The sequence below is a fragment of the Schistocerca gregaria genome, chromosome 2 (assembly GCF_023897955.1).
Source record: "Schistocerca gregaria isolate iqSchGreg1 chromosome 2, iqSchGreg1.2, whole genome shotgun sequence".
NCBI classification, from domain to species: Eukaryota; Metazoa; Arthropoda; class Insecta; order Orthoptera; family Acrididae; genus Schistocerca; species Schistocerca gregaria.
In genome coordinates this window covers 670625048-670652905 of record NC_064921.1, presented here as the reverse complement: position 1 = coordinate 670652905, position 27858 = coordinate 670625048, and the positions used below count along the sequence as shown (strand labels likewise).

At 44.6% G+C, this 27858-nt stretch overlaps 1 protein-coding gene and 2 non-coding genes across 5 annotated transcripts in view; 1 reads left to right on the top strand and 2 right to left on the bottom strand.

Annotated features, from left to right (window-relative positions):
- Positions 1–27858, bottom strand: part of LOC126334715 (multiple inositol polyphosphate phosphatase 1) — a 289351-nt gene that overhangs the window by 129540 nt on the left and 131953 nt on the right. For 2 of the 3 annotated variants that reach the window (XM_049997226.1, XM_049997228.1), the window contains one exon: positions 6031–6317. In XM_049997226.1, the coding sequence (XP_049853183.1) occupies positions 6031–6223 (193 nt within the window). In that variant the 5' untranslated portion in view covers positions 6224–6317. Of the gene's footprint in view, positions 1–6030; positions 6318–22921; positions 23063–27858 lie in introns of those variants that run through there. The other variant, XM_049997229.1, reaches the window with a different exon arrangement.
- On the bottom strand, positions 4888–4996 carry LOC126337515 (U6 spliceosomal RNA). Its single transcript, XR_007565087.1, has one exon. It is a non-coding gene; the product is annotated as a U6 spliceosomal RNA (small nuclear RNA).
- On the top strand, positions 5689–5762 carry Trnap-ugg (transfer RNA proline (anticodon UGG)). The gene has a single exon. It is a non-coding gene; the product is annotated as a tRNA-Pro (tRNA).

Sequence of the window (27858 nt, the reverse complement as noted above, 5' to 3'; positions counted from 1 at the left end):
TTTATAATATTATATGAGTAATTTAGGGAAAAATAAAGGCTATGCCAAATGTAGTAGAATCTGGGTAGATTATCTAGCCTTCGTATTGAGTTCTACCTTTTAAACTGGAAGATGTTTTAGAGTCTAATGTGGTGTGGCTCTTGATTATTGTTAACTTAGATATTTCAGCAACGCTGTACGTTTAAATAATCGTTCCAGAGCACATAGGAGTTCCCGTGTCGTGTCTTTAAAAGTATTTATTCATTTTATTTTGGAAGACAGAACGGTGATGTGATTCACTCAAGAAAAGATCCCTTACCAAGTAGAAAATTATTAGCTCACTCCAAAGCCTCAGATGTAAAGGCAATGATTAATTTTGATAAGCAGAATGGGTGTCATTGCTAGAGGCAACTGTAGGGATTATCTAGTGAGTCCGTAGATATACAGTAGAGGGCTGACAAGTAACAGAAGGAAAGAGACAGAGACAAAGAAGCCAGAGAATTGAACAAAAAAATGTTTCGCATTTTCCGACTCTAAGAAAAAAACAGTGTGCTTTTCGTATGCACCCCGTCAATGTCATTTATTTAGAGAATAGAAATCCGCTCCAGCTGGCAGTTATTTTCTTAATTTATTCCAGTAGCGCTTTCGAAGCCTCAAGCTTCATCTACAGGTGCCACCAAATAATTATTGGAACACAAATTTGTTGCGGTCGCGTCAGTCAATCATGGCGGGAGTGGGGGGGGGGGGGGGGGGGGGGAGGAGGAGGAGAATCACACTCACGTCGAACAAACTTCCGTTTCGCGCTGTTCAGGCCGGCGCTGTGGTTGCTTGTTCTACACTCCCACGTGACTGGCTGACCCGACCGCCACACATTTCTGTTCTCATAATTATTTGAAGCGGATTTTTATTCTATAAATAAGTTCCTCAGTTGCAAATGTTCACCTGATCAAATACTTTGTAGCGATGATAGGCGTCATTAAACCCATCATTGTATACAAGAAATTTCGCCAAGAGCGACGGGGTGGTTAAAAGATCTACCTCCCTGTCTTCAAGACGATACCACAAGTTTCGGAAAACCAAAAAAGACTGACTAAATCTGCCACAGAGGGACATAGCCAATCAGTTTTCCACTTTATGAATGCAATTACAGGTAATGTGACGTATGACATAACGAAGTCGTAATGGTACTCGGTTTTGTCTGTTCCTTCTGAATTGAAATAGATTATGCAGAAATAATTTCTTAACAGAGATGCTCAACTGAAATGAAATGTGCTTAGCATAGTATTCCATGGCGCTGACTACTCAGCTATCGATGCCGACGATGCTCTAGCTCAATGATTTACACAGATCTACATCTATTACGTAATCTACAAGATGATCGTGGGTGAGCACCGTAGGAATCTGTAAGATAAAAGGTATACAGGGAAACAATATTCTCACAGTCCAGTCGTGAATAAAAAGCAAAGGAGATTCAGTACACGATACAATAAAATTTACACCATGTCTACAACAACCGCTGAAGGCGAATGGCAACAAGAGAAGTGCCAGAAAATTAAAATAACAATGCGGTCATTCCATTTCTACATCTACAACTACTTCTGCTTGGCTATTCTGCAAATCACACTAAAGTGCCTGACAGAGGCTTCATAGAACCACCTTCACAATAATTCTCTATTATTCCACCCTCGAACACTGCGCGGAGAAAAGAGAATACCTATATCTTTCCGTGCGAACCCTAAATTTTCTTATTTTATTTTGATGATTGTTTCTCCCTATGTAGCTCAATAAAATATTTTCTCATTCGGCGGAGAAAGTTAGTGATTGGAATTTTGTGAGAAGATACTGCTGCGACGAGAAACGCCTTTATGTTATTGATGTCCACCCCAAATTCTGTATCACCTCAGTGACTCTCCCCTGTTTCTCGATTATACAAAACGTGTTGCCTTTCTTTGAACTTTCTCGATGTACTTCATTAATCCTATATGGTAAAGATCTCACGACGCGCAGCAGTATTCAAAAAGAAGACGGGCAGGTGTAGTGTAAGCAGTCTCTTTAGTAGATCTGCAGCATCTTCTATGTGTTCTGCCAATAAAATGCAATCTTTGGTTCGCCTTTCCCAAAACATTTTCTACGTGTTCTTTCCAATTTAAGTTGTTCGTAATTGTAATTCCTAGGTATTCAGTTGAATTTACGACTGTTAGATTTGATTGATTTATCGTGTAGCCGACGTTTAACGGATTCCTTTTAGCACTCAAGTGGATGACCTAATACTTTCCATTATTCAGGGCGAAATGTCAATTTTCGTACCATACAGATGTCTTATCTTATTCGTTTTAGAATTTGTTTTGATCTTCTAATGTCTTTACTAGATGATAAACGACAGCGTCATCTGTAAACAACGTAAGACGGCTGCTTAGATTGTCTTCTAAATCGTTTATGTAGATAAGGCACAGCAAAGGGCCTATAATACTACCTAGGGAATGCCAGAAATCATTTCTGTTTTGCTTGATGACTTCCCGTCAGTTACTACGAACTAGGACCTCTCCGACAGGAAACAACAAATGCAATCGCATAACTAAGACGATATTCCATAAGCACAACCCGTTTGTGAGGTACGGTGTTTTAAAATCTGGAAATCTAGAAATACGGAATCAATTGAAAATCCTTTATCGATAGAAGTTCACACTTCGTGCAAGTAAAGAGGTGGTTGTGTTTTCTAAATCAGGGTTGACTGTGTGTCAGGCAGCACGGAATAGCCGAGCGTCGCGGGCGTCTTGCCACGGTTCGTGCGGCTCGCGGCTCCCCCCCTCCCCCCCCCCCCCCCCCCCACGTCGGAGTTTCGTGTCCTCCCTCAGGCATGGGTGTGTGTGTTATTCTTAGCATAAGTTAGTCTAATTTTGTTTTAAGTATTGTCTAAGACTAGGGACCGATGACCTTAGCAGTTTCGTCCCTTAGGAATTCACAAACTGTGTCAATAGACCGGCCACGCGGGGTAGCAGCGCGGTCTTAGGCGTCTTGTCACGGTCCGCGCGGCTCCCCCCGTCGGAGTTTCGATTCCTCTCACGAGCACGGGTGTGTGTGTTGTCCCTAGCGTAAGTGAGTTTAAGTTAGATTAAGTAGTGCGTAAGCTTAAGGACCGATGACCTCAGCAGTTTGGTCCCATTAAGACCTTACTACAAATGTCCAAACTTTTTGACAATAGACCGTTCACAATGTTCAAACACAATATACGAGTATGTTCCAGAATCCTGCTGCATATTGACGTTAATGATGTGGGCCTGTAAATTCGTGGATTACTCCAGTTGCCTATCGTGAATAATGGTGTGACCTGCGCAACTCTCCCGTCTTTGGGCACGGATCTTTCGTTGAGCGAGCGGTTGTATGTGATTGTTAAGTATGGAGCTATTGCATCAGCATGCTCTGAAAGGAGCCTAACTGGTATACGATGTGGACTGGAAGACTTGCTTTTATTAACTCGTGTTGGCAGCTGTTCTTGATTCGAATTCTGGAATGTCAACTTCGTTTTCTCTGGTGAAGGAATTTCGGAAGGCTGTATTTAGTAACTCTGTTTTAGCAGCAATGTTATCGGTATTGTTTCCTCCTATCGCGCACTTACCGAGGTCTCCCTGCTCGACCATCACGGATTTCGAAGAAATGTTATGTGAATATTCGGACATGTCCTCACTGAACGTTGGTAAAGTTTAACATTCGTCGACGCAATGCCGGCCTAGATCCAAACGATTGTTTGACTCAATGTACGATCTTGAGAAGAGCTAGGGTGAATTTTTGGCGACTTCGAGCTGTTATATCTCGGGCAATATTTTGTTGGAAGGAATGAAATTTGGCCATCTTCTACAAACATATGCGTTCTTCTAAGAATAAAGATGAAAAGAATTTTACGAGCCATATTCAGCCAGAAAAATTTAGACAAAGTTTAGCTTATTATATCGCAGGGACGCGAAACTTGGCATGTAGTAACTTAACAACACAAGGGTCTCAAATATAAAGTTTAATTCATGTAACCATCTGCCAATATGGAATAAACTAAGTGCAGAGTTGAAGATTTTGTACAAATGTGAAAAATACGGTATTTTCGGCCTGATTTTGCAAAAATGCTTTGTTCTATAAAACTTTTCAAACTGGGTTCGTTAGAAAGAGCACGATCTTAACCGCCTGAAAAATGTTTTGACTATCCAGAGCGCTCTAACAATGATAGATAATTTGAATGAAAGCTAAGCAAAAAAATGTAAACTTCGGATTCTTGAATCTCGGAGAGAAAACGCACGCTGAACATGAACTTAACACATAATAGCTCGGTAGGAGAAGATTGTGGAATGCAAAGTTTCGTTCATCTACTATTTTCCAATGATTTTCCATATTCGTCGAAAAGATGATTTTTGTGGAAAGGTAAAAACTTGGACACTTTTTTCACAAATACGGTTTTCTATTGAAACGTCAAAACCTTCTCATATAAAATAACGTGTTTTAAGCTCCCCCACGACAGAGGGTAACATTTTCAAAATGGGCTAACAATGTTGCATAAATTGCTTCGACGTACGTCAAACTTTAGCAGTATTTATCGGGGATATGTGTAAATATTCACATAAAATCACCTCGAAATCTGTGATGAAATTAGAATGAAATCCAGACCGTAAACTGCTTACAGGCGTTGATAAATATCAACGGGGACAGTGGAATATGTGTGGCCTGACCGGGATTCTAACCGGAAATTCTTATTAGATGGTAGACGCTCTATCCACCCTTTCTTATGTCATTTTGTTCGTTAATGTTCGTTGTATTTGTTTGAGGCGGACGTCCCATGACGTTTGCTTAAGTGCATCGTTGGTCCAACAACTCAGTTTTTTTTTTTTTTTTTTTATTATAGAGGGCTGCTTACCCTCTGACCGAACATGCTGAGCTACCATGCCGGCTTTTTGCTTGTCATCCTTGCGCAACGGTCATACTAATCTTCTATGTATCGTTCGAATTTTTGTATATGTACCTCCGAAGGGAGTGCTAAGTCATCGAGGACACAGAGGATAGAGCTACTACAGGGTCTTATCCCTGGCACGCTCCCCGTGAGACCCACATTTCCAACTTGCTGTGCACACACTACATTTGTAGTGCCGCTGCCCACAATACTCATTACTCGCGGCAGTCAATATACCGATTCCCGTGAGAGTTTGGGCAATGTGAGTGCATCCGCACTGAAGAAGATCATTGGCCGATAAGCCTATTCTATATGAAACTGGTATCTGTTCTTTCGGACATGTCCGAAAGAACGAACACCACTGGTGATTTTGCAGCTCTCGAAAAATGAAATTACAATGAAATCCAGACCATTAGATGGTTCAAATGGCTCTGAGCACTATGAGACTTAACAGCTATGGTCATCAGTCCCCTAGAACTTAGAACTACTTAAACCTAACCAACCTAAGGACATCACACAACACCCGGCCATCACGAGGCAGAGAAAATCCCTGACCCCTCCGTGAATCGAACCCGGGAACCCGGGCGTGGGAAGCGAGAACGCTACCGCACGACCACGAGATGCGGGCTACCATTAGATGATTGGTGGATTGACTGCCGCGAGTACTGAGTATAGTGGGCAGGGGCACTACAAATGTAGTGTGTGGACAGCAAGTTGGAAATGTGGGTCGCACGGGGAGCGTGCCAGAGATGAGTCCCTGCAGTCGCACATCCTCTGTGTCCTCGATGGCTCAGTCGGATAGAGCGTCTGCCATGGAAGCAGGAGATCCCGGGTTCGAGTCCTGGTGGGGGCATGTCCGAAAGAACAGGATCCATCTTCATATAGAAAACAGTGATGGTCGAGGAAGAAAATGTCTCGAAATCAGGCGATTTGAAAGGGAATGATCCAGTAACCACAGTACTTTGGTGGAGACGCACCACTTTCTACACTATCTGAGACTCTACGCCGCTACGCATACAGTAAAATAGTCTTTCAAAGTGGCTTGATCAAAGTGTTGGCCTAAACGTGAAAGGCCACGTAGCACAAACTGTTGCAGAGTATCGATGTGGATGGAGACTTACAGGGTACGGTGGTCTGCTGCGGCGTGGGCCTTCCGTAGACGAACTCGTAGGCGGTCTTGGCGCCCAGCAGCAGGTAGGGCGTCGTGTTGTCGGCGTAGCAGGAGGAGCGCGCTGCCGCGGCGCTGCCGGCCAGCAGCCACAGCCACAGCGCGACCACTGCCGGCGCCGCCCACGTCCTCGTCATCGCAGCCATCTCGCTCGCCTCGCCGCGCTCGCTGCCTCTCTGCTTTATAGCCGCCCGCGCAGCCGCTATCTGCCGATGATCGTGGGCTCTCTGCGCCCGTTACCTGCAACCAGCGGGGACACTCTCAGACAAGCCCACCGTCCGTGCCGGTCGAAATGACAAAACTACTTCACAAGGAATAGTAAATATTTTAGGAGGTGGTAGTACAGGTTAATTCGGAAAAAAACACAAATAATATTCCAAGAAACTTGCGTCCAATATTTATTACTTACAGAGTTCCGGATGTTATGTAGTGTAAATCACCAACAATCTGCACTGCAAATATTGTGGAAATGCAAAGTGCTATTAATGTGCGGTTTTCAAAAAATCGATTGGTAGTCAGGGGCCGTGCGGGATTAGTCAAGCTGTCAACGGCGCTGCAGTCATGGACTGTGCGGCTAGAGGTTCGAGTCCTCCCTCTGGCATGGGTGTGTGTGCTTGTCCTTAGGATAATTTGGGTTAAGTAGTGTGTAAGCTTAGGGACTGATGACCTTAGTAGTTAAGTCCCATAAGATTTCACACACATTTCAACATTTTTGATAGTCAGGGATTCGTATTGCTAGCCCTTCAACATTTTAATAATACTTAGAGAGTGCGTTTTGTTCAAATACAGACCTCTTACACGGAAAAATGCCTATTGACAAAAACAAACTAAAAGTAGGGTAAATTAGAACGCCAGTGGTGTTTGTTGCAGAACTCTAGCGTGAGTCGTTTACGAACTATCGTACTTTGAAAAGTGCCCACACTGACGCTTGTACAGGGTGTCCGAAAAGTCTTTCCCTGATTACATAAATTGATAACTCAGGCTAGAAGTAAGATAGAAATATGAAACGGTTTCTAATTGTTTACAAACTATCAAAGTTTTTTTCACACATCAGTAAACTTCCACACGAGCACCCTTGGTAGCACGTAGCACATCTAGGCGATATTCAATTTCCGTCCACACAAGCTAACACGACTGGAGGGATCTATTAAACGACTGTGGTTAGCCATTGCCGCAGGGTTTCAAGATCTGGTACACGTGTTCGGTAGACCTCGTCCTTGACATAAGCCCATAAAAAGAATTCTAATGGGGTTATGTCAGGAGAGCGTGGAGGCCAAACCGTTGGGGCATCACGACCAATCCATCGCCCAGGAAAGGTCACTTCGAGATAGGCGCGGACGTCCAAACCCCAATGAGGCGGTGCACCGTCTTGCTGAAACAAGACATCGGGGTGATACTGAAGCAGCTGAGGAACAGCATACAGTTCAATATGTCTAGATACACCGCAGATGTGATGGTAGCCTCAGCGAAGAAGAATGGCCCGATAATTCGATCGTGCAATTGCGCGCACCAAACCTGCACCTTAGGACTGCCTCTGGTGCACTCCGTGACCTCGCCAGGGGGTTGTGAACCACAAATGCGCACATTATGGCGATTCACTACTCCACTGACAAAAAAGGTCGCTTCGTCGGAAAAGGTATCATTGTCCTCAATACGTGCTAGCATTTCGACCGCAAAATCATATCGACGTGTACTGTCATTGGGTAACAATGGAAGTGGACGTTTACTGATGTGTGAAAAAAACTTTGATAGTCTGTAAACAATTAGACACCAGTTTCATATTTGTATCTTACTTGTAGCCTGAGTTATCAATTTATGTAATCAGGGAAAGACTTTTCGGACACCCTGTACAATAACACACACTAAAAAACAACACAGGTGCACACACTAGTTACGCGGATTCTGATCAGTAACGAGACAACTAACCAACACAGGTTGTATTCAAAATGACCACCGACAGCGGCAGTACACGCTTCCTGTCAGGTAAGAGAAGACGCTGCACACGTGCTACCATTCCAGCGGAGATAGCCGAGCAGGCTGCAGTAATTCGTCGTTGCATATCATGCCTTCGTAGACAGCGACCTTCAACTTTCCCAACAGATAAAAGGCTACAGGTGTCGCATCTGGGGAGCGGGCCGCCAAGGTACAGGTCCTCTGCGTCCAGTTCAACTATTTGGAAGCAATTCATGAAGACATGTTGTGGTACTTAGTGCACTATAGGCTAGACAGCCATCATGTTGGTACCATAGGTTCCTCCTAATCTCAAAGGAACGGCTGCTAGTATTCGAGGAACGTGGCCTGTTAGAAATCTACGATACCTGAGCGCATTCAGTGTTCTGGCTATGAAAAAACGGGCCTATGAGCTGGTGGGCCACTGCCCCACGCCACACGTCTACACTTCTCGGACGCTCACGTTCCACCTGACGAAGCCAGCGGGGATTGTCAACTGGCCTATAGTGCATATTTCAGTGGTTTACTTGGCCATATTGGTAAATGTTGATTCAACACTAAACAAGTTTCATGATACATCTGGAGTATCCTTTCTCAATGCCCATGTACAAAAGTTGTAAGAGGTCCATGAGTAAGGAATTTATTGCTAGCGCACTCGAGCAGATGTAATTTCGATGGATTGCTCACGCGCTGCCTGCGACATGTAAGCTATAAGAGAATCTCAAACCAGAGAGCAGTGTTGGCTTCAGTAAGAGCTTTGTCGGCAGTAGAGGTGATAGCTAGCAGTTTGGTATGGAGTTGGCGGGACCAGTCGTGGGGAGCGATGGCAGTGGCTGAGCGATGTAGTATAAGGTAAAAACAGCCGCGAGCATATGTAGTTTGTTACAACTAAATTTTTACTATTGTTGTAACAAATCCCATGTAAATTTTTCACAAAAAATCTTTCAATAATATTTTTTATAAAATTAACTTTTTGACAATAATTCATCTGAATTTACTAATTTCTGCAATCTATGGTCATCCCGATTATCGTAAAGAAAAATCAGTTGTTTCTTTCTATACATGACAAATCTAGCGGCAAGCATTGCACTGGGCTGTGCCAGAAAAAAATTTCTTATTTTAGCAGATATATAAGCGTTATCCGGCGACTTCATTGAGGTACGAATTTTCAATTTGTTCAGTATGATCTTCCACGGCCAAATTTACCAGTTTAGATTCACAATCAGTTAATTATTGAAAGGTTATATATGAGTCACATTTTTTATTCGGAGGTTAATCACGTTATTATTGCGATTTTACGGAATAATATACTATTGGGAGGTTACACTGAACATGAGTGACATAAATATTTTTGCTGTTGGGAGGTTACAAAGTTAACACGATTCTCATAATGGTTTCCATGCAGCCCGTGATGGTGAGACATGCGATAGGCATGGTACCTATGTCCATGAAAATTGCGTAGGAAACTTGCTCATTCAACTCCACGGGATCTAACATGTAGATCAACTGCAACAGCAGCAACAACATTAATTTCTCCCTCTTCTGTCATCACTTGTTTCCTTATGTTACGCCGTCTAGGTGTTACACTTCCATTTTCATCACGTAGCTGATTGAAGAGGCTGATAAATAATTGCCGAGATGGTTGATGCCTATTGGGATATCTTGCCGCATACACCGTATAAGAACGAAATGCATTCTTCCTACACTCTTTATACACCATGAGCGTGTCGGCTTTTTCTGCACTGCTAAATCCTATCGTCTACTTACGACCTACTGCTTGGAATGTCACACGATAACTGACTAGCAAGTCGCAAAGCACTCAAGGTACACAGAAGCACACTGTAAGCAAACATAACAATATCGTAGCTAGCAACTACGCAGGCTGCATGGAACAAACAAGTGTCGGTATGGGAACTTCTCAAAATGCTATAGCCGCGAGGAGTGGTCGTGCGGTTTAAGGCGTCATATCACGGATTGCGCAGCTCCTTCCGCCGGAGGCTCGAATCATCCCCTGGAAATTGGTATATGTGTTGTTCTTAACATTGTCCATAAGTCAAATGATTAATTCGTCCTTTGTTTAACGTTTCTTCGTAGACTTTGCCTGTCTACGATCCCCACAGGTAAAAATCAAAGGGGGTAAGCACCAGATATCGGTGGTCAAGAAAAGTGAGTTTTTATTCCGGTTCATCTTCCAGGGAATGTTTAAGTGACTTGGTACCTGACGACTACATAGTAGTACGAGTACGTCTTGAATTTTGCTCGTCAGTGTGGTATCCCTGACAGACAGGATTGATAAAAGGAACAGAAAAGGTCCAAAGAAGAGCAGAGCGTTTCTTTACAGATTCATTTAGTAAGCGCGAAAGTGTAGAACTTAGAACTACTTAAAACTAACTAACCTAAGGACATCACACACATCCAGGCCCGAGGCAGGATTCGAACCTGCGACCGTAGCGGCCGCGCGGTTCCAGACTGAAGCGCTTAGAACCCCTCGGCCACACCGGCCGGGCGCAGACGCACCAAGAGAGGCGTTCTGCATCACGATGTGGGGTCCCGTTACAATTCCGAGGGCTTACATCCCTAGAAGAGCCAACCAGTGTATTATTTCCTTCTACGTATATCTCGCGAAAAGACCATGAAGGTAAAATGAAACAGATTCGGGCTCATACAGAGACTTAACAGCAATCGTTCTTCCCGCGAACCATTCGCGACAGGAACAGGAAAGAGGGTAGTGACAGCAGTATACAAGGTACCCTCCGACAAACACCGTAAGATGGCCTGCGGAATACAGTTTTGGAACAGGTGTAGATGTAGACTAGAATTTGCAGTAGTCTCGTCTGGCCGGAAGAACTTATCCATTCTTGTAGCCAAACCTTTATCATTATTGCTGGAAACTCGTTTTCGACAAGGTGTAGATAACGGGGCCTTAGGAGACGATACGATACGGAAACAGGGCCAGTCAGCTAACTGTCTATTATACTACACTACACATTCACAGAAAAGCGTTACTGAAAATATGTCTTCACAGAAACATCTGCATCGGACCACCGTTGTGAGTTGCCAGTGATACTGATTCTGTTACGGGGGGAAGTGGACCCGTCACTAAACAATATTAATGGGTTTACTCAGCTGTTTGAAATCAGCCACTGAAAAAATTCCTATTGTCTATGTTCATCTCTTACTCGAAGGTATTGGGTCCGCTATGAATGATGAGAATAGGCCGTATTTATGTTATATCCGCCATATTCTTGTATGTGAAACACCAATAAGTGAACAAATTCTCCATATGTTCGTTGAAAGACTACGTTCTGTCAAATGAGTAATATATTCTACTTGACCCCCTGTCTGTTCATTTGCACGATCTCATTAAATGTGACCACAGTGCACTGCACCAGTCTCATGTTGATTAACTGAAAAGTTCTTGAGTCTGGTGCTCTGCAGTTAGAAAATCGTCTACCGTATTCTCTGCAAGCGGCAGCAGGGTTTCCATAGCAAAACCCGTGTACAAATAATATACCGGCTTATTCAGGACTCGTGCGTATGTACGGCATGCTTAAATGGTTGAGCAGATTTCTGCAACAAATCCCTGTCTCAGTCACAGTCGAAAAATTCGACTATGTAGACTCGAGCACAAATTCATAACTTGAACATCAAAACAAAAATGACCATGGTTAAACAAATCCACAGTAAGGGAGTTTCAGAATGGAAAGAAACCTTATCTCTGTAACCAGATGTATCTCTAAAGCCAATAAAATTTTGACATATGTTATATGGAACGTTTTATTCGAATTAATCTATACTGCAGTCTACTAAAATATTTACTATTCCTCTTTAAAATTTGTGTTTACAAGATATTTAAAAAGCGTCACATATTCCTACAGGACGTATTATTGGTAAACCAGAAGAAAAATTCCTGTAATGACAATATCTGTTGAAATATAGGCCAATCTGTCCCCGCATTCCCTTCTGCCTGTCACATAGATGTAGACACCAGAGGCAGGACTGCGTGTTCTGGTTACCCCGCGTCCTGACACATCTTTCAGAGCTTCTTCGCAGTGAACGCATTATTTCAAACATACCTGGCTACGTTAGGATTGCGTCACATGCATTGGTCACACGCTCCTGTAACGCCTGCACATTGTCGATGGGTGAGCACACACCACTGAACAAGAGGTAGTCAGATGAAAAAAAGGCATACTATAATTATTATGAGCACGGCTCGGACGTTGGTGACACAGGTAGGTATGTGGACAGAAGTGCCCTCTATTGGGAATCAGGAAGGAACAGCACGAACGCTCACCACTGTGCCATAACTAAAGAGACACTCTCGTTTGGGAAAAGTACTGTTAGTAGGGCAAGTTTGGTACTTTTATGGCTTTAAGTTGGTATCACTGGGATGAGCCCTGATCAGCTGATGTGTCAACATTGTTTTATTTATAATCTCAAAAATACATTTCAAGATGGAGCGTCCTATTGAAACGTCCACATTAATTGAACAACGTTCTGTTTTTCGTTTTTCACTTGCCGAAGGCGAGAAAGCAGTGAATATATACTATAGAATGTCTAAAGGTTATGGTGAAGGTTGTAAGAATCGTGAACATTTTTAAAAGTAGGTAGATCGGTTCAAAAATGGTCGCGACTCAGTGACGGAATAAAATACTGTTCTGGCCGACCAGTTGCAGTTTCAACTTCCTCACTTGAAAGTCGAATTGATGACATTATTCGTGCCGACCGCCATGTGACTGTGGAAATGATAGTTGATAAGGTTCAAGTTAGTACTGGTACAGTTCATAACACTGTCTGTAAAAAGTACCGCAAAACATGTGGAAGATGGGTCCCAAAGGAGTTGACGCAGCTACAAAAGGAAACAAGGTTGAGAGTGTGCACAGAACTAAAGGAACGCTATGAAAGAGAATATGCGCACTTCCTCAACAAAATTTTAACTTGAGATGAAACTTGGGTTCACTATTATGAGCCAGAATCAAAAAGACAAAGCATGGAGTAGAAGCACACCAACTCACTTGTCAAGAAAAAATTCGAAACCCAAGCATCAGTAGGAAAAGTCTTGCTGTCGGTGTTTTGGGATGCTGAAGGTCCAGTTTTTTGTGACTGTCTCGAAGAGTAGCGTACAATGAACAGCCAGTACTACTTGGATTTAGTTTTAAACAAGGTGAAACCAGCCATGAGAGAGAGACGTCGTGGATCTCAAAGAAGAGGTCTGATTCTCCAGCGAGACAACATACGTCCTCATATTGCTCAACGAACCCGTGAAACCATCGACAAAATGGGCTGGGAAGAACTGCCTCATATCCCTTGCAGTCCTGATTTAGCACCAAGTGATTTCCATTTGTTTGGTGCACTGAAGGAGGCATTACGTGGGAAGAGGTTCCATAACAACGAAGACGTGAAAAAGTTTGTGGGAAATTGGTTCAAATATCAAGATAAAGAGTTCTTTGCAGCCGGAATAAAAAAAAATTGTATCCCGTTGAACAAGTTAATAAATTTCAAGGGGATTATGTTGATAAGTAGAAAAAACGCTTTTTTTTGCTGACCAGTTTTTCTCTTTAATTACTGAATGGCCCTCGTATCTTTTCGAGGTATTCGACACGATGTCAGCGAGCCATGCGTGTGTCCGACTTCAGTATGGCGGCCAGGAGAGAGGAATAGCGGGCTGTACTGCGGTTTTTTACTGTGGGAGTGAAATTCAAGCCCGAATGTCTGCTGTGTTGCTGTGTATGTCGAACCCAGTATGTCACGGGTGCGTGTATGAGTGGTGTCTATTCTCAAGGACGTGTCTCACACAACAGACACCACTCACATCTATAATTATATGGGTGCGACAGCTGTTTGATTAAAATGTTTCAATGCGGGTGTACAGCCAACGTTCGGACATGGACGTGTACATGTTTGTATGGGTGCAAAACAGCAAGGTCTTTAGCGCCCGCGCGAAAACATATTGAGACGAGTGTCAGTAAAATACACAAAACAGGAAGTTAAAACAGTATGTAGAACACAAGTAGCAACAGTTGGAAAACTATGTGTGTACCCACACAGAACGACGGAGCGAAGTATTGCGTCAGTTGTAAAACATTAGCGAATCAGGAAGAAAGTGGTATAAGAAGCTAAAACGATGTAGCATATGGACATGGCTGGCTGACCACAAGAATTAAAAAATGGAGTAGTCAGCTACTCTGCAACACACTAAAAACTCTAACCTACAACTTTAGGCCAGAATCCACACACATCACAAAACTTTAAAACCTTAGTCGCACTCGCCTCATCATCAGATAAAGCAGATGTATGGCGGACAGAGATGTGCACGCCACAAGCATTATAAAACGGGGGATCCTGTCACCGTAGTACAAAGCTATGTGTAAGAGGGCAGTGTCCAATTGTAAGACGCGTGAGGGTCACTTCATCCCGCCTGAGCAACTGGCCGGAGCAACGCCATGGCCGGCTTGTTCACTTGACCAACCGCAGCTCGTTGGCCGTCACCGCCGCCCATTCCTCATCCCACAACCGCATGCACTTCCCGTGTACTGCAGAAACGACAGCCTGCAAGGAAACACCACACTGTGCCACGTCCTGTTCTCTGCAGGCCTCCTTCGCAGCCCGATTGGCCTGTTCATTTCCCCATATTCCAACATGACCTGGCGCCCAGCAGAGTGGCGCCTACTTATCCTCCCGTCGGAGCAAGTGCAGTTTGTCATATCAGCCGGACCAGCTCCTCAGCTGCGTACAGGCTCTGTAACGACTGTAAGGCACTAAGGGAACCGGAGAAAATGAGAAACTATTTGCCTCGAATAAGGCCCATCTGCTCCAGTGCCTTCAGGATCCTGGGGACATGGTTTGGGAACAGGATAGAGCAGCCAAGGGAATTCCTTTGATTGGAAGTATCAGTGTACACTATTGTGAAACCGTGATGCATATTTAAAATGTTGGAAAACAGAGACTGGAATGTAATATCTGACGTACGATATTTCTTAAAATTCGTCTGGGCCTCCGGACAAGCCGGCCGCGGTGGTCTAGCGGTTCTAGGCGCTCAGTCGGGAACCGCGGGACCGCTGCGGTCGCAGGTTCGAATCCTGCCTCCGGCATGGATGTGTGTGATGTCCTTAGGTTAGTTAGGTTTAAGTAGTTCTAAGTTCTAGGGGACTTATGACCACAGATGTTGAGTCCCATAGTGCTCAGAGCCATTTGAACCTCCGGACAAGCCAAGGTGGAAATCTGCTACCACCACGATGTAAAACACGAAGACCGAGTACACCCATCTCTAGAAGGCAATCTTCTGCACGAATCCTGCAGCGCCTCGTTGCCTGTTGCCGGTTACGAGAAAGCCTTCCCAGTGGAGGCTGAGCAGCGGTATGGTAGGTCGGTGTGTATAGTGTGGACAGTGTTTTATTCGCCTGCCTCACCGTAAGAAGCCGTCGTCTGACGTGAAGTGGCGGTTCGCCAGCCTCTGCATAGAGGCTGGCTATGGGGCTTGTTCTGAACCCAACGTCCGAACTCTTACTGGAATCAGAAATCTGCGCGGAGGGCATAAACGGGCGGCGGTCGTTGTGATGCGGCGAGTAGGAAGTTGAGAATTTGGGTCTGGCGGAAATCGTATTGGGATGTCCGAGGCCGATTAAGGCAGCCGTTCCAGAGAAGCGGAGCATCCGGGTTCGAGTCTCTGTCATATTCTCAGACCACTGCAGCTGCGAATGTAGCACACTCCTCCAGGGAAAAAAGATCGTGGAAGGAAAGGCAGCTGGAACACCTGCCAGACGCAAAGTTACGCGACGAAGTAGGAGCCTCGTGGCAAGCATGCTTGGTACAGCGGGTCCAGTACAGCACTGCATATGAGTGGTGGGTCACGCGAGTGAAAGAGATGATGCCAAGTCTGCTAATTCATTACAGTGCAGAGAAAGCTTTTTGAAGGAGAATCACAGTAGAATTCTACCAACTCTGAAAGATGCGCAAATGAACCGCCAGTCCACCAACAACTCCTGCATCGAGGGCGAGAAATTAAAGCTGAAATTCTGTAGATGAAGCCCCAGTAAATGAAAGTTGCGATCTCTAGGAACAGAACATACGGCGAAGTGGAAGAGGAGGCCGTCACGTTGCACCATCTCAACAGAGATCCGTACCCAAAGAATGGAAAGTTCCACAGGTCACACCAATATGCAAGAAAGCTTGTAGAGTAATCCACTAAATTACAGGCCCATATCGTTAACATCGATATGCAGTAGGGTTTTAGAACGTATGTTGTGCTCGAACATTATGAATTACCTCGAGGAAAACGATCTATTGACACACAGTCAACATGGGTGTAGAAAATATCGTTCCTGTGAAACACAATTTAAAAAATGGCTCTGAGCACTATGGGACTTAACATCTGAGGTCATCAGTCCCATAGAACTTAGAACTACTTAAACCTAACTAACCTAAGGACATCACACACATCCATGCCCGAGGCAGGATTCGAAACTGCGACCGTAGCAGTCGCCCGGTTCCGGACTACAGCGCCTAGAACCGCATGGCCACCGCGGCCGGCGAAACACAATTAGCTCTTTATTCACATGAAGTGATGAGTGCTATTGACAAGGGATCTCAGATTGATTGCATATTTCTGGATTTCCGGAAAGCTTTTGACACTGTACCACACGAGCGGCTCGTAGTGAAATTACGTGCTTATGGAATATCGTCTCATTTATGTGACTGGATTTGTGATTTCCTGTCAGAGAGGTCACAGTTCGTAGTAATTGACGGAAAGTCATCGAGTAAAACAGAACTGATTTCTGGCGTTCCCCAAAGTAGTATTATAGGCCTTTTGCTGTTCCTTATCTATTTTGACGATTTTGGAGACAATCTGAGCAGCCGCCTTCGATTTAGAAAATATATCTGAATGGTGCGAAAAGTGGCAGTTGACCCTAAATAACGAAAAGTGTGAGGTCATCCACATGAGTGCTAAAAGGAACTCGTTAAACTTCGGTTACACGATAAATCAGTCAATCTAAAAGCCGTAAATTCAACAAAATACCTAGGTATTACAATTATGAATAACTTATATTGGAAGGAACACACAGAAAATGTTGTGGGGAAGGCTAACCAAAGACTGCCTTTTACTGGCAGGACAGTTAGAAAATGTAACAGGTCTACTAAGGAGACTGCCTACACTAGGCTTGTCCGTCCTCTTTTAGAATACTGCTGCGCGGTGTGGTATCCTTACCAGATAGGACTGACGGAGTACATCGAAAAAGTTGAAAGAAGGGCAGCACGTTTTGTATTTTCGCGAAATATGGGAGAGCGTGTCACAGAAATGATACAGGATTTGGGCCGAACATCATTAAGAGAAAGGCGGTTTTCGTTGCGACGAAATCTTCTCACCAAATTCCAATCACCAACCTTCTCCTCCAAATGCGAAAAGATTTTGTTGACACCGCCCTACATAGGGAGGAACGATCATCTAGATAAAATAAGGGAAATCAGTGCTCGAACGGAAAGCTATAGGTGCCCATTCTTTCCGCGCGCTGTACGGGATTGGAATAATAGAGAATTGTGAAGGTGGTTCGATGGACCCTCTGCCAGCCACTTAAATGTGATTTGCAGAGTATCCATGTAGATGTAGATGTAGAGAGGGAAAGGGCCAACAGCAAACTTATAAATGAGCTGCGAGACAGGGACGGGAAAACTCACAAAACAAAAGCAGAAATAAAAAGGCACATAGAAAAATACTTTTGTCTTCCAAGGAAATGAAACAAAAAATGCGTCAGTTGCAAACATACTGCAGCAAACAAGAGGGATGCTAACAGTTGCAGACAGGGCGTTACTGACGGATAACTTTGATGAAGAAGAAGTAAAAGACGTAATCGAGAGCAGAGCCAGAGGGAGTGCGTCAGGTGCTGACGGCATCCTGCTCGAGTTCTACCTCGCCTGCTGCGTTATCGTAGGAGGACAAATCATGGAAATGATCAACGAGACTTCGAGTGTGGGAGAAATTCCATCTCCACTGCTGGAAGGTACAATAACATTCGTCCCAAAGAACAAAGGTGCCCGCCTCATTGAAGTATTCCCGCCAGATCACGTTCCCCAACGCTGACTACAAACTGATATCAAAATGTGTCGCAAATAACGTGAAAACCGCGATGAAGAAAGCGATAAGCACGTGGCAGGCGTGCGCAGTGTCCGGCACAAGCATTTGTGACGCCACCTGCACACACAGAGATGCCAGGGTACAAGGAGCCACAACCAGAATTCCAGCTGCCATGCCATCAGTTGACTTTCACAAGGCTTTCGACAGGATCGATCCCAGTTACCTGATGACACGCTCACGACGCTCGGTTTAGGGGAAAAAATAGCGAAATCATCGACAAGATATTAAAGAATGTGAGGTCAAAAATAGCTGTAAATGGATGGATCACCCAACCCGTAAAGCTAAACAGATCAATGAGATTGTCGATGGCGCTCTCTGAAGTAGTCCTGAAACCACTGCTGAGAAAAATCGCGAACAGTAGCCTGCGTGGCCTACGCAGATGACATGATATTTTCATTTAAGAACAACAAGACACAGCCAAAATACGAAATCGTACATTATTTTGAAGACGTGTCGGGCACAAAAATCAATAAAACGAAAATAGTACTACTGCCGATTGGCAACGAACAACTAAATGCAGCTGATCAGTGGTACGAGGCAGTAGAGAGACATAAAGTACTCGATGCAGCCCTGTCCTCTCAAAATGGCCACTTACAACTGGAAGTGATACACACTATACGGGTTCTCGTCAGAGTACACTGAAACAGAACGATCCTGTCGAAAGCCTAGTACCTCACGCAAATCCTCTGTATCTCTGGGGAAATATCAGAGCGCTAAGGACCCCGTCCACTATCTCTTAAGGCGAAAGGGTAACATTTTAAGGGGTGCAAACAACGTGCTCGCTGCCGGCACCCGAAGGGGTATTCGGCCTGGTGGACGAATGAACCAAATGTGCCGCGCTGCTGCTGAAACGGACACCCGCCATGCAGTACAAAAACTCGTGAAGCGCCAAAGCAACGTTCTGGCGAGATTTAGGCCTGCGTCGGAGGAAGCGCCGGTAGACACCAGCCACGTCCTGTATAAACACGACACGTCAAGCAGCTATGCCTCAGCAAGAACTATGCTATTATCATCGTACCTTGCCACAGACACACAACTACAAAGAAAATATAAAGAGCCCTGAATGGGAAGCGAACGAGGAACAAAACTGAAATTAAGTTTCCGGAATATAATTGGTCAGAAATACGGGGAAACATCTACGAAAGCGTGATATGAAAACACGCCAAAGCGACTCGAACAGTAAACAGAACAATCCGGAGAAACCAAAGGCTGGCGCAAATAAAACCAATATCAACAGACAAATGCGAAGCTTGCAACAGTGTGGGCACCCTGGAGCATCGTTTCACTTGTCAAAGCAGTCCCAAAATATGAGACACGTGTCAGAAAATGGTGACAGAAATAAACATGAAAGGCCCGAGGACCGTCAAAATCACAGCACTCACTGCTTCGGACACAAAACCCTTTCCTTGGCCAAAACGAATAGTCTTGGTAATACAACAACTGTTATGTTCTAGGCACTTGCCCCTGCATGTAGGCAAGTGGGACGTGTGATGACACAAGTACATATATCGTCGGCCAGAAGCTCAATAGAAAAAAAAATGGCTCTGAGCACTATGGGACTTAACTTCTAAGGTCATCAGTCCCCTAGAACTTAGAACTACTTAAACCTAACTAACTTAAGGACATCACACACATCCATGCCCGAGGCAGGATTCGAACCTGCGACCGCAGCAGTCCCGCGGTTCCGAACTGAACGCCTAGAACCGCGAGACCACCGCGGCCGGCGAAGCTCAATAGAAATACTAATTACACCAACATGGCCGTCTGAAGTAACAAGAAATGAAAGAATTTATTTCTACTCATTCAAGAACAGTCTCAAAGATATACGAATTGTCTTGGTAATACAACAACAATTAGTAGCCGAAAATATAGATATAAACAAAATATATAATTATACTCTATGAACGCAAGGGGAAACAGCCATAATTTGTCCGTGGGGCATGCAGGTCTATTCCGGGTATGAAGTAGTTTTCCATTCGGATTTCCGGGCGGGAACTACATATAAGGAGATCGTCACCAGAAGGAACAAAACTGATGCTCTGCGGGGAGGAGAGTGGGCAAATAGGTTAGAAAATTTAAAAGGGAAATAGATAGGTAGAAGTTAGATGCAGAGGGAATTAGTGAAGTTCAGTGGCAGGAAGGAAAGAACTTCTGGCCAGATGAATAAATGTCTATAAATACAAAACAAAATAGGTGTAATCCAGGAGTAAGTTTAATATGAATAAGAAAATATGAATGCCAGTTGCTACTACGAACAGCACAGTTAACGCATTACTGTAGCCAAGACAGACACTAAGCCTACACCGACCACAGCAGCGCAAGTTTATTTATGCCAGTTAGCTCCGCAGGTGATGAAGAGATTGAAGGAATGTATGAAGAGATAAAAGAAATTATTCAGACAGTGAAGGGAGGCGAACGTTTAATTGTGATGGGGGTATGGCATTTGATAGTGAGAGAAGGAACAATAGTAGGTGGAAATGGGCTGGGGGAATTTTGCACAGAGCATAATTTAATCATCGCTACCACTTGGTTTAAGAACCATGAAAGAAGGTTGTATCCGTGGAAGAGACCGAAAGGTTTCCGACTGGTTATGGAATAGCAATACAGAGATTTCGGAACCAGATTTTAAATTGTTATGTATTTCCAGGGGCAGATGTGGACTCTGACCACTATTTATTAGTTATGAGCTGTAGATTAAAACGGAAGAAACTGCAAAAAGATAGGAAATTAAGGGGTTGGAAACAGGATAAGTTGAAAGAACGAGAGGTTGTCGAGAGTTTCAGAGGAAATATTAGGCACCGATTGACTAGAACAGGGGAAGGAACACAGAAGAAGAATAATAGGTAGCTTTGAGAGATGAAACGGTGAAGGCAGCAGAGGATCAAGTATGTAAAAAGACGATGGCTAGTGGAAATCCTTGGATATCACAGGACATATTGAATGTAACTGACGAAAGAAGAAAATATAGGAAGGGAAGAGGAATACAAATAGAAAGTGCAAAATGGCTAAGAAGGGATAGCTAGAAGACAAATGTAAGAATTTAGGAGCGTATTTCACTAAGGGAAGGATACATGCCGCCTACAAAAAAAATTTAAGCGGCCTTTGGAGGAATGCGACCGTATTAATATCAGGAACTCAGATGGAAAACCGGTACTAAGCAAAGAAGACAAAATAAAAAACTGGATGGAGTACAGAAGGTCTGTACAACGGAACTGAACATGAAGGCAATATTACAGAAAGGGAAGAGGACGTAGATGAAAATAAGATGGGGGATATGCTACTGCGAGAAGAATTCAACGGAGCGCTGTAAGTCCTAAGTCGAAAAAGATCCCTGGAGTAGACGATATTCCGTCAGAACTACTGATAGCCTTGGCAGGGCTAGCCATGACAAAACTGACTCCACCTGGTGCGCAAGATTTATAAGACAGGCGAAGTACCCTCAGACTTCACGAAGAAAGTAATTGTTCCAATTCCAACGTAAGCAGATGCTGACAGATGTCAGTATTAATGAACTATTTAGTAAGTCATGGTTGCAAAATACTAACACGAATTCCTTACAGCAGAATAGAAAAACTGGTAGAAGTCACCCTCGGTGAAAATCAGTTTGGATTCTGGAGAGATGTAGAACACGCAAGGCACTACTGACCCTACGACTTGTCTTAGAAAATCAGTTAAGGAAAGGAAAACCTACGTTTATTCGTGGTAGTTGTAGATTCAGAGAAAAATTTCGGATTGTTCCCTGAAATTATCTCTTTGAAAATCTGAAAGTAGCAGAGATAAAATACAAGGAGCGAAAGGCTGTTCCAAACGTCAACAGAAACCAGACGGCAGTTATAAGAATCGAGGGGCATGAAAATGAAGAAGGGGCTGGGAACGGAGTGAGACAGGGCTGTAGCCTATCCCCTATGTTATTCTTCTGTACACCGTGGAAGCAGTAACAGAAACCACGAAAAATTTGGAGTAGGAATTAAAATTCAGGGAGAAGAAATTTTAAAAAAATGAGGTTTCCAGATGACATCGTAATTCTGTCAGAGACAGCAAAGGTCTAATTTGAACATCAACAAAGGAAAACAAGGATAATGGAATGCATCGAATTAAAGAAGCTAATGCTGAGGGAAACGAGACACTAAAAGTAGTAAATGAGTTTTGCTATTTGGGCACCAAAATAACTGATGACGGCCGAAGAAGAGAGGCTAAAACACAGACAAGCGTTTATGAAGAAGAGAAATTTTTTAATATCGAATATAGATTTAGGTATTAGGAAGTCTTTTCTGAAAGTATTTGTCTGGAGTGTAACCATGTACGGCACTGTGAATCATGGACGATAAAGAGTTTAGACAAGAGAAAAATAGAGGCTTTTGATATATGGAGCTAAAGAAGAAAATTGCGGAAATAATGAGGAGGCAGTGAAAAGAATTGGGGAGAAAAGAAATTTCTGACACCACTTGACTAAAAGGGGGGGGGGGGGAGAGAAGGGGGAAAAAATCGTAGACCGAGACCAAGAGATGAGTACAGTAAGAAGATTCAGAAGCAGCAGTTATTTAGAGATGAAGAGGCTTGCACAGGGTAGAGTAGCATCGAATCGAATTTTTAATTGAGTGTTATTCTATAAGTGATCTGATACAGCGTAGATCTGTCGAAACCGTTCATAGTAATAAAAAGAATTGCTAGCAATCCTGGCCAACTTGATTCTTCAAGAATAATATAGGTCTAGTGCCACTTGTATGTTCACTAACGGGATAACCGTTACAGGCTAACCGACCTGAGAGGAACAGACGCGGGTACAGACGTCTGCAGCATCGTCCCCTCTCGCACTCTTTCGCCTTCCCGTCGGGCGCTGACAGAGCTAGGCTGGTCTCCCGCTGTGGCGAGAAGTGCTCACTGCTTACTGCACGGCAGGAATGGCGGGGACGGACGCAGCATCTCCAGCCGCAATTACGTCCCACGCAACTCACCCCGCCTGCCCGCTCCCCTTCCCCCACTTTCTTGTCCAATTTCTCGCCACGGATGCTTCCACATCAACAGTGCCTCGTCTGGAGACAGCGACGCCAAATTTTTTCGTCGCCTGTGAGAGCGTTTTAGCGGTGAAGGTAGTTAATGTCTCACTGCCGGTCACCAAACACGCAGTGCTAAGGCTTTTGCTAATAAAAATATTCTAGGTCAAAGACATGAAATATTCTTTCGTATTCTGTCGTATTTATTCGTTCCTTTTATCAAAGCTTACCGCAGTTACCTACTTTTCAGACCTTTTCGAGTTCTGAGCATTCTCCTTTAAGGACAGGGGTCGAGCGGATTTAGAGATGCGGTATTAGGATCGTAACAAGTCGCTACAGTCCATACACAAAGTGCAACAGAAACGTTTGGGGGAATGTAAATGGGAACCCTTGCAAAAAAGGCGATGTCGCTCTAGAGAAATCCTGTGGGGTAAATTTAGATAACCCGTATTCGAAGAAGACAGACAATGCTGCTGCCCACATCAAACATATCGCTGAGGGAGAATAAGACTGAAGCGCGTTTATGGTTATCAGTCTTCTGACTGGTTTGATGCGGCCCGCCACGAATTCCTCTCCTGTGTCAAACTCTTCATCTCAGAGTAGCAACCTACATCCTCAATTACACTACTGGTCATTGCAATTGCTACACCAGGAAGATGACGCGCTACAAGCGCGAAATTTAACCGACAGGAAGAAGATGCTGTGATATGCAAATGATTAGCTTTTCAGAGCATTCATACAAGGTTGGTGCCGGTGGCGACACTTACAACGTGCTGACATGAGGAAAGTTTCCAACCTATTTATCATACACAAACAGCAGTTGACCGGCGTTGCCTGGTGAAACGTTGTTGTGATGCCTCGTGCAAGGAGGAGAAATGCGTGCCATCACGTTTCCGACATTGATAAACGTCGGATTGTAGCATATCGCGATTGCGGTTTATCGTATCGCGGCGTTGCTGCTCGCGTTGGTTGAGATCCAATGACTGTTTGTACAATATGGAATCGGTGGGTTCGGGAGGGTAATATGGAACGCCGTGCTGGATCCCAAAGGCCTCGTATCACTAGCAGTCGAGATGACAGGCATCTTATCTGTATGGCTTTAATGGAGCTTGCAGCCACGTTTCGATCCCTGAGACAACAGATGGGGACGTTTGCGAGACACCAACCATCTGCACGAACAGTTCGACGACGTTTGCAGCAGCATGGACTGTCAGCTCGGAGACCATGGCTGCAGTTACCCTTGACGCTGCATCACAGACAGGAGCGCCTGCGTTGGTGTACTCAACGACGAACCTGGGTGCACGAATGGCAAAACGTCATTTTTTCGGATGAATCCAGGTTATTTTTACAGCATCACGATGGCCGCATCCGTGTTTGGCAACATCGCGGTGAACGCACGTTGGAAGCGTATATTCGTCATCGCCATACTGGCGTATCACCCGGCGTGATGGTAAGGCGTGCCATTGGTTACACATCTCGGTCACGTCTTGTTCGCATTGACGGCACTTTGAACAGTGGACGTTACGTTTCAAATGTGTTATGACCCGTGGCTCTACCCTACATTTCAGCAGGATAATGCACGACCGCATGTTGGAGGTCCTGTACTGGCCTTTATGGATACAGAAAATGTTCGACTGCTGCCCTGGCCTGCACATTCTCCGGATCTCTCACCAATTGAAAACGTCTTTTCAATGGTGGCCGAGCAACTGGCTCGTCACAATACGCCAGTTACTTGATGAACTGTGGTATCGTGTTGAAGCTGCATGGGCAATTGTACCTGTACACGCCATCCAAGCTCTGTTTGACTCGATGCCTAGGCGTATCAAGGCCGTTATTACGGCCAGAGGTGGTTGATGTGGGTACTGATTTCTCAGGATCTATGCACCCAAATTGCGTGGAAACGTAATCACATGTCAGTTCTAGCATAATATATTTGTCCAATGAATACCCGTTTATCATCTGCATATCTTCTTGGTGTAGCAATTTTAATGGCCAGTAGTGTATCTGCTGGATGTATTTCAGAAGCATACATAGAAAGTCATTTTCGTTCCGGCATTCACTGTACTCGACTTGCAGTGTTCACTCTAAGGCAAAAAGGCCTAAAAATACAAAAGATAAAATGCCGGTGGATGAATTTCTGACACTGGAGCTCAATTTCGCAGCGCAGATGGCAAGGATAGTAAACATGGCTCATGTCGATACAAGGGCATAAAGGCCTTGCGAATTTCATTCCGCGTTCTCAGTTGGACAGTAACTATGCCTCGCAGACTGGCGCGTGAACCACTTACGCAGTTCTCAGCAGTTGAGAAAGGACTGTAGGTCCGTCAAAAGAATCCGTTGGGAGTAATAGGTGAATCGCTCGAGCGCGATGCCACTATTCGACAATGTTGGCGAACACAGCGTCAAGAAGGGTGTAGTCAACCTAGAGACACGACAGAACGAGAAGACCGAGCAATCGATAAAGGGACACTCACACCCCCGGATCCGTTATTATCAACGATCCGATGACCAACTGGCGCTCCACAAGGGCCATTAACAGGCGTCTCCCAGAAAGGGAGCCCAGCTGACGTCACTCCTTGCCCAGTTACCATTGACCTCTGTATACCAACGACAATGGAATCCCACTGGCTGGAGTAAGGTCTGTCTTCAGGGATGAGCCCCCTTCGAACTGAGCCCCGATGAATAGCGAAGACGTGCCAGGAGACGCCCCGGACAGCGGTGGAATACCAGAGTGACAGTTATCCGCGATGTGTGAGTGATGGTCTGGAGCGCCACTTCATTTTCTAGCAGGACCCGTTTGGTTGTCATCTGTGGCCCCCTTACAGCACTGCGATTCGTTGGTGATATTATACACCTCGTTTTGTTGCTCTTAATAACAAACTATCCAAGCTATGCAAGATAACTCCCTTCCGCACACGGCGAGAGTTTGTACTGTTTGTCTTTGTCCTTGCTATAAGGGCCAGAGGTGGACCAACGTAATTGCACAATTTGTGGAGCTCTTGTGTTGGAATAGATCACACATTTTTTTAAGGTGCAATCATTTGTTTGTCTCTACATTTACGTCACAACCTCCGATTTCCGCCCCATTCGGATAATTCCTTCGTGGTGAGTCTCTGTCTTTTTGTCTTGGAATGTATATATGTAAATGTAGGTGTAGAACTCTCTAGATATACGAGGGTAGCCCCAAAAGTAAGGTCTCCTATTTTTTTATAAGTACAGAACTCTGTTTATGTGGCAGTTGGTCACACTGTTATGAAGAGTGCTTCACGCGCTGTGTGTAAACATGCGCACGCCGCGCTGAGGCGCTCAGTCGTGGCTTGACAGCCGTTGAGAATGGAGCTCCGATTGGATGTTACCGCCAAGTGCGAATTGCTTGCAGTTATTCGGTTTTTGAACGCAAAGGGCACTGCGCCGATTGAAATCCATCGCCAATTGACGGAAGTGTATGGTTCGCCGGGCATGGATGTCAAAAATGTTCGTAAGTGGTGTAGAGAGATTGCAGCTGGTCGGACCGAAATCCACGACGAACAAAGGAGCGGGAGACCGTTAGTTTCTGAGGAGACAGTGTTGAATGCTGAGCAAAGCATGCGTGAAGATCGGCGGATCACCCTGGATGATCTCTGCACGTTGGCTCCTGTCGTTTCCCGAAGCACTGCTCGCAGAATTTTAAGGGAAGCATTGAACTACCGGAAGGTGTGCACAAGATGGGTGCCACGGGTGCTCACTGAGAGCCACACGAGGCAACGAGTTGATGCTTCCCGCGCATTTCTTCACCGCCTTGCAGCCGAACAGGATAACTTCCTGGACTACATTGTCACGGGTGACGAAACCTGGGCATACCACTTTACACCTGAGACCAAGCAACAATCACGCCAGTGGCGGCATCATTCTTCGCTAAAGCCGCGGAAATTCAAACAAACACAGTCTGGCGGTAAAGTCATGACAACCGTTTTGTGGGATCAGAAAGGGGTATTGTTGGGCGACTTTATGCCTACTGGAACCACAATTAACGCTGACAGCCACTGTGGGACTGTGAAAAAACTCAAACGGGCAATTCAGAACCGGAGAAGAGGAATGTTGAGCAAGGGCGTACACATTCTCCACGACAACGCTCGCCCACACATCGCTCGGCAAACCATTGCTCTCCTGCAACAGCTTCAGTGGAACACACTCACCCACCAACCCTGTAGTCCTGACCTGGCGCCCAGTGACTATCGCCTGTTCCCTAGATTAAAAGAACATTTGGCAGGAAAGCAATTCAGGTCCAACAACGAGGTGAAAGATTAGGTTCATAACTTTCTGAACAGCATGGCGGTGAGCTGGTATGACATGGGCATACAAAAACCGCCATAGAGACTACAAAAATGCATCGACAGAAATGGTGATTATGTCGAAAAATAGCTGAATGTTCAAGCTATAAACTGATGTAAGCCATTGTAGAAATAAAAAAAAAATTATGAGAGCTTACTTTTGGGATTACCCTCGTAGAAGCAGTACACAATACGAAAAAGCTTTATTGGTGCACATTCATTTAAAGTGCAAAGTTTTTAGAAAAGCAGGAAGGCTCTGGAAAAACTGACAGTGTTTCAGCTGTGATGTTACACAGAGTTCCCCTGAGGAGAAAAGAAACTTGGTTCGACTATCAAATGATAACTGACTGAACAGGACCTACTGGGGCTACTGCAATACCTAATATTCCAGGACG